The 7,434-nt window shown below is 42.3% G+C and overlaps 1 protein-coding gene across 1 annotated transcript in view; it reads right to left on the bottom strand.

Moving 5' to 3' along the window:
* Positions 1–2,061: 2,061 nt before the first annotated feature.
* LOC122554857 (lipase member H-A-like) overlaps positions 2,062–7,434 on the bottom strand; it is a 52,652-nt gene continuing 47,279 nt past the window's right edge. The window contains exons 8-9 of the mRNA XM_043700203.1: positions 2,635–2,687; positions 2,062–2,184 (exon numbers count right to left, since the gene is read on the bottom strand). Coding sequence (XP_043556138.1) covers positions 2,062–2,184; positions 2,635–2,687 — 176 coding nt within the window. The remainder of the gene's footprint in view (positions 2,185–2,634; positions 2,688–7,434) is intronic.

Here is a 7,434-nt window from a genome sequence, read left to right as displayed (position 1 = left end):
ACTGGCGCAAGGTGTCCCCACAGAAGCGTAGAATGGTTATAGGACAGAAGGATGTCATTCATGCCATCATGACTGCTGGTCCCTCTGCAAGAGTAATTCACCCAGCAGCACTCCCCTCACACCTATCTACCCTTTCAGACACAAGGAGCAGTTCTTTCTGTTATACCTCTAATTAAGAATAGCGTTATTTTAACTGGAACAACATTGTACATTCCTAATGGATATTGGAATGTCAGTTCCATTGGTAAAACAGGAAGTTCACTCTGCAGTGCTACCCAATGGCCACCAAGGCATACTACAACAATTGAGGATTTCAGTGATGGGAGCCATCTGGTGGTGAGGATCAAGTTATGTTATAATGGCATGGCTTCAATTTTTATTGATGGTATTCAGTAAGACACAAATATCAAATATTTGTTTATAAACAAGGAGAGGAAAGTTGAAACTAATTTAAAAAACAAAATTAACATCACTGGTTTATTTACCCAGTGGAAACTCTATTTGTTTTGTTGCGAATTCCAGATCTGGGCAATTTCCTGCCACAATTAATGTCCAAAATGCAGTGCTGTCCCCTGGGACTGATGGTGGGGAGGAAGAGGCTGGGAGACCCGGGCAGGGGTATCTGTGGTATTAGGTGCTTGCAGATGTCACCTTGCTGAAATAGTGATCTCCACAGCTGCCTGCTATCGAATACACAGTGTCAGATGCTGCCATAAATCCTCCTATCTATTCCAGTCTCAGGCCCATTGAGAAAACATGATGAAGGATAAGCCACCACTAACTCTCAGCAGACAAGGCTTGTATCTTTAGTAACATTAAGTAGTTAATTACATACTTGTAACTGCAAATATATTAGTTTGACAAAGGGACATTCTCATTATTACTGAATTGAAGTAGGTAAGAAACAAGTGCATGATGGAGGAGACTGAGCACGATTGATAGCTACCAAACTGCTCCTGATATTTCAGCCAATGGCTGTACTATCTTTCAAATGGGTGGAACTTCAGCTTAGCTTCTAGATTAACCCTCGCTTGGCCATTTGCTTAAGGGTATTGATAAGATGTGATCTGCTGTCTAGATAATGTAGATATCAATTACTTTTGTGCCTTATTAAAATTAAAAAAAGAACTGTAGATGTTAGAGATCTGAAACAAATAAAATAGAAATTGCTGGAGAAACTCGGCAGAACTAGCAGCATATGTGGAGGGAAAACAGAGTTAACATTTTGAGTCGAGACACCAGAAAACTGGAAAAAACTGCTGAAAACTGCAATGCAAAGGGACTTGGGGGTGCCAAACAATCTATCTTAAACAGGAAAGATAATTTAACCATCTCTGTTCGTGACTCAATGCTCTGTCCCCTACTGTCAACAGTCTAGCTGTTTATCATTGATGAGAAATACCTTTTTAACCAAGCAACCATTCATATCTCTCAGTTGTTAGAGCAGGACAGAAGCTGCAAATCTTGAGGTGAGTAAGTCACCTTCTGCCTCTCCAAAGACATTGTTGTATGACAGAGTAGGGTGGGAAATCAAGCTATGCTATTTCCAGAGTGATCACAACAGTAAATCTTTTATAAAAGTATTCAACTTTCCTAACTTGCCTGTCTTTTAAACCCTGTGCTGATACCAGGCAACTCTTTGCAAACACTCCTCACCAGATCTTATTCTAACATTTCTTATATCTGAATGCCTTGTTCTGTCTAAGTATTCTATGATCTGTATGTCCTTGTTTCAATGATCTGCCTGTACCACTTGCAAAACAAAGGTTTTCACTGTACATAGGCACACATCACTACAATAAATCAAATCAAAGTTTGACAGAAAGCACCGACCAGGTTTCCATACTGAACAAGAACACTTATTAGAAATAAATAGATTCTAGCTACAGGTAAACAATTGTGAACTTGTAACATATACCTATACTAGCTAAAACTCTAACATCTGCAACAACTTGCCCCAACACACATATACAGACAGACTGAGACAGACACAATAATATTGGGTGTTGTGGCTAGAGGTAAAGCAATGGAAAGGCAGTTGTAGAGTCATAGAGTCATAGTTCAATGGTCTCCATTCATAGAGTTCCCTGAGGTGATCTTTTTAGGTTGGTCAGAACTTGCTGCTCCTCGATCTTCCTTCTCCAGATACTTTTGCTTCTGGTAATAGACCCCATCTACCACCCCCTAAGAAAAAGAACAGGAAATGATATCACCACAGGAAATGACATCATCAACCCAAAGAAACCCAAACATATAAATAGAAAGCAGGAATTATCAGCAGTGCTTTGCCTGAGGTCGACTGAAGATGTTACCTAGTAGGGTGACGAAACATCTGGAAATGAACCTTGCAGCTCAGTGAGCAAACCTACATCCAGAACCTCAACCTGAGCTACAAATCTTCTCAAAACTTACTAATATTTTTGCTTGTTTGCAGGAGACACAGAACAACTGCTGTATAGATTATAAAGACTCTGACTCAATAGTTAAAAGTCATAGCTTACAGCGACCGATGAGGGGAAATAGATTGGCTTTCCTCAGGTTGTGATATTTTTATTGCAGAGAAAAGGACACCAATTCACCTTTCTGGAGGTCCCATACTTCTGACCAAACATTCACCATCAGCTGCACAGGTACCTGGGAGCCAATCACAGCGTCACTGGCAGGAAGAAGGACCTTGTCATCGAGAACTGGTCATCATTTCACAGACCAATCAGGTACTTGTTACCAGGCAAATCTCATTCTCATACTCAATCCCTCTGATTGGTCAATAGTCAGGAGCTCTTTGTCACTTCTGACTATGAGAGCTGACTTAAATAGTCAGCCTTGGGCCTTGCACTCAATCAAGGTCGTAGGAGGGTGAAAACTTCTCAGTAGTGAATTGACGCTATTTACAAGAATTGGTCCTGATGGTTTCAAGCTTCTTGAATGTTTTTGGAGCTGCACAGATCCAGGAAAGTCAGGGGTATTCATGTGTGAAAAATTGCTTTGTACACAAACAGCAAGACAAATCCAACCTGACCAATTACCACGCCCTCAGTCTATCCTCAATCATCAGTAACGTGATGGAAGGTGTCATCAACAGTGCTATAGAGCAGCAGTTCACAATAATCAGCTTATTGAAACTTAGTTCAAGTTTCACCAGGGTCGCTCAGCTCCTGACCATATTGTAGCCTTGGCCCAAACATGGATAAAAGAGCTGAATTCCAGAGGAGAGGCGAGAGTGACTTCCCTCAACATCAAGGCTGCATTTAGCTGTGTGCACAAAGAGAACCAGGAGTCAATGGGAATCAGGATGACCTCTGTCCACCGGTTAAAGTCATACCTGAAACACAGGAAGATGGTCGTGTTGTTGGAGGTCAGTTATCTCAGCTCCGGGACATTTTGGCAGGATTTCCTCAGGGTAGTGTCCTCGGCCCAACCATCTTCAGCTGCTCCATCAATGATCTTCCCTCCATCATAAAGCCAGAAGTGGGGATGTTCGCTGATGATTGCACAATGTTCCGCACCATCTGCAACTCCTCAGATACTGAAGCAGTCCATGTCCAAATGCAGCAAGATCTGGACGATATCCAGACTTGGGCTGTCAAGTAACAAGAAACATTGTGAAGCAATGATCAGTGCCATCAAGACACATTATAACCGAACATTCAATAGTATCACTGAATCCTGACTGTTAAGATTCTGAGGCTTCGTATTGACAAGAAACTGAACTGAACTAGACCTATAAATACAGTGGCTACAAGAGTAGGTGAGAGACTAGGAATATTGCAGCAAGTAACTCACCTTCTGACTCCCCAAATTCTGTCCACCATCTTCAAGACACACGTCAGGAGTGTGATGGAATACTCCCCACTTGCCTGGATGGGTGCAGCTCCAACAACACTCAGGAAGCTTGACACCATCCAGGATAAAGCAGTCCACTGAATTGGCACTATATTCCCCAAATATCCACTTCCTCCACAATCGACTCTCAGTATGTACTATCTACAAGATACACTGCAGAACTCCTTCTGTATCACCTACCAAATCCACAACCACTTCCATCGAGAAGGACAAGGACAGCAGATACATGGGAACACCACCAACTGCAAGTTCCCCTCCAAGCTATTCACCATCCTGACTTGGAAACATATCGCCATTCCTTAACTGTCGCTGGGTCAAAATCCTGGAATTCCCCCCCCCCTAAGGATGTATGGACTGCAGCGGTTCAAGAAGGCAGCTCCCAACTCAAGGGCAACCAGTGATGGACCAGGGATGCCCATGTCCCCTGGGTGAATAAAATAAATTGCTAATCTTCTTGTTTCAATCAATTTTATTACTCTATGACCTCATGGAGCTGGATTCACTTGAAGTCCAATTAAAACCACATCAAAAATGTGGGAAAAGGTCCCACACAATTCACTCACTTGCAAACAAATATCTATGCAACCTTTACTGTACTAGTACCTGAGAGTGTTTGGTGCGGACAGTATGATGTAATGTGTCTGATTTATATATGTTTTAATGTCGTTTATTTTGATTTTTAAATTCTGAACTAGTCGTCTATGTGTGTCTGAAGAGTTTTAATGTTTATCTTGCAACTATTTCTGTAACCATGGTGATTTCTGGAAAATCTGGCCCCATATGTTTGGTTTATTTAAGTGTTAGATGTAAATAGTTCGGTTTATTCTATTTAATCTTTATTTCTTGTACGTAATAACCATATACTTTATTATTAAAAGTGAGTCTGCAGCATTGTGTGGTTGTGTTTCAGTGAAAGACCACCTCATTAAACCCCAAAATAATGATCTATCAAACCAGATTTCATTCTGGGATCTGCCATGTCCAGTAATAACATCAGTGGGATGATAACAACTGTTTAGTAGTACCTTTACTCTGTATCTAACCCAATGCTGTCCCTTTCCTGGGAGTATTTGATGGGGACAGTATAGAGGGAGCTTTACTCTGTATCTAACCCCATGCTGTTCCTGTCCTGGGAATGTTTGATAGGGGAGAGTGTGAAGGGAGCTTTACTCTGTATCTAACCCCATGCTGGCCCTGTCCTAGGAGTGTTTGACAGAGAAATGTCAGGCCTTCAGAAGAATTGTATTCAGCAGCAATGATATTTCTCATGATGGGTAATGCAGAATGGATTTTAAAATAAACAACAGCAGTAAAATATCAGAGTTATTTGGTGAAGACTAGAAGCAGAGAGTGAATGGATGGAAAGATGACTTCTGAAATTCGATGGGAACATTGGAGGTCAGATTGTGATATTAAAGTGAGTGGGTGGGATTGAGGGACACAACAAGAAAGTGTGAGAGCGGGATTGAGGGATATGGAGAGGAAGTGGGATTGAGGATTACAAAGAGAAGATGGAAATAGGGGATTGAGAAGTATGGGGAGAATGTGGGAAAGTGAGATTGACAGACTTGCAAAGAGGTGGTTGCGTAGGGTTAATTGAGGAAACAAAACTAGTATTATTGGGTTAAGGGTGTTTTTCTATTCTGAGATATTGACTTGCTTTTGAAATTAACTCTGAATGGACTAGGTCCTGCTGCTTGCCTGTGCCTATAAAATGAGATGGTGGAGTCATACACTGTGAGATCATTGCTTTCTCACAGACATCTCTAGAATTATAGATGCTGTGGGTCAGACTAATACCCTCTAATCCAATAAGTGGCGTTCGACTGACATCACAGACCACAAGAGTGAAACTGGAGTGGTTTATGGATGGCATCTGAACATTCTCATTAAATTATAGCCTCTTACTCTCTCTGAACAATCTCTATGTTTTTTTTCTAAGATGTACTAAGCTCTCAATAAAATGAAAACTATGTTAACAGCAGTTAAAAGCCAACCCCAAATTACATTGAATGAAAAATAAACCTGTCATGTCCAACAAGGCAGGATTCTCTTCTCACTTTTCCTGGAATGCTAAGCCATCCTCTGACATCTTTCAGCTTTGACAGGGCAGTAAAGGATCTTGACTTCCTCACTCCCTCTTATCGTGTAGCCAAGGCAGTGGGTTATGGTGTGCTATTTGACTGAGGGATGGAGACAGACTGAAGCTCATGATTACCTTGAGCATCTCACTGATACGCAGAAGAACACACAAGATTGAGGAGGTCATTCAGCCCCTCTAGCCTGTTCCATCATTTGATAAGATCATGGCTGGTCTCACTGAGGCCTCAACTCCACTTTCCTGACTGCCAACCATTATGCCCCTTGAATCCAAAACCAACTCCTGCCTCACAGCGCCAGGGACCCGGGTTCAATTCCAATCACAGGCAACTGTCTGTATGGAGTTTGCAGATTCTCCCCGTGTCTGTGTGGGTTTCCTCCGGGTGCTCCGGGTGCTCTGGTTTCCTGCCACAGTCCAAAGATGTGCAGGTTAGGTTGATTGGCCGTGGGAAACTGCCCATATTGTCCAGGGATACGTGGGCTCAGTAGGTTAGCCATAGGAAATGATTGATTGTAGGGTGGGTCCGGCCGGGATGCTTTTCAAAGGGTCAGGATGGGCTCAATGGGCTGAATGGCCTGCTTCCACACTGTAAGGATTCTATGATGATGGACAACTTCTGTCTACCGAAAGAACCCTTCTCAAAGAAATCACTCGATCAAGAGAAGGACAATGGAAGCATTTCATAGACTCCCTGAACGTTTCCCTCAAGAAATGCAGCACAAGGCGTCAATGCCTGGGAGACCTTCGTCAGAAGGGAACTCTGGTAGGAAGGGATACAATTCTCCCAAAACACCCATCGGCACGAGGAAGAATGGAAAAGCTTCCAGGAAAAGGAATGTCAGTGATCTCAAGGCCAAGGTCCAACTCCATCTCTTGGAAAGACATGCCAAAAGTGTGTTGGGAGATGTGGCTCTAGGATCCAGCTCATCAAGGACCCAAAAAACCGGTGACCAGTGACACGGAATTTCCTGGATGGACAAACATACTCACTAGTGATTGCCAGCAATGGCGATGATAACACTTGAATAACTAACATGCAGCCTGATTAAATCTGGCATGATTGCCTGTCATTCCAAAACCCTTTGAGGCAAAGAAAATACTTTTTGATAGCTGATATCGTCATAAGGATTCTGGGTAATCCAAGATGGAGGACGGGAAAAATTTCTGGCTGTAACAACTGCTCCTTTTTTGAGGTATTTTAGGTGCTGGAGGTGATTTCCTCGAATACCAGGAGCAGCAATTACTGTTTTATATGCTGTTGTATTGTTTTGGAACTTTGGAAAAAAAAAGTCAAAATAACAGCAGTTTTAAAAGGGAGAAGAGCAGACAAAGGAAGCACATGGTGAGGACAGTGCAGGGGAGAGAGAGAGAGAGACAGAGACCCTGCAATTACCGCCTTTGCTGTTTTTGAATTAATGTATCGCTGGATATCGGAGTGTGTCTGGGAAAATTAACAAACAGTGAAATTCACAACTAATCTTGGAGGAACT

This window comes from Chiloscyllium plagiosum, chromosome 12 (genome assembly GCF_004010195.1).
Source record: "Chiloscyllium plagiosum isolate BGI_BamShark_2017 chromosome 12, ASM401019v2, whole genome shotgun sequence".
NCBI lineage: Eukaryota > Metazoa > Chordata > Chondrichthyes > Orectolobiformes > Hemiscylliidae > Chiloscyllium > Chiloscyllium plagiosum.
This window is presented reverse-complemented; position numbering and strand designations above follow the sequence as displayed.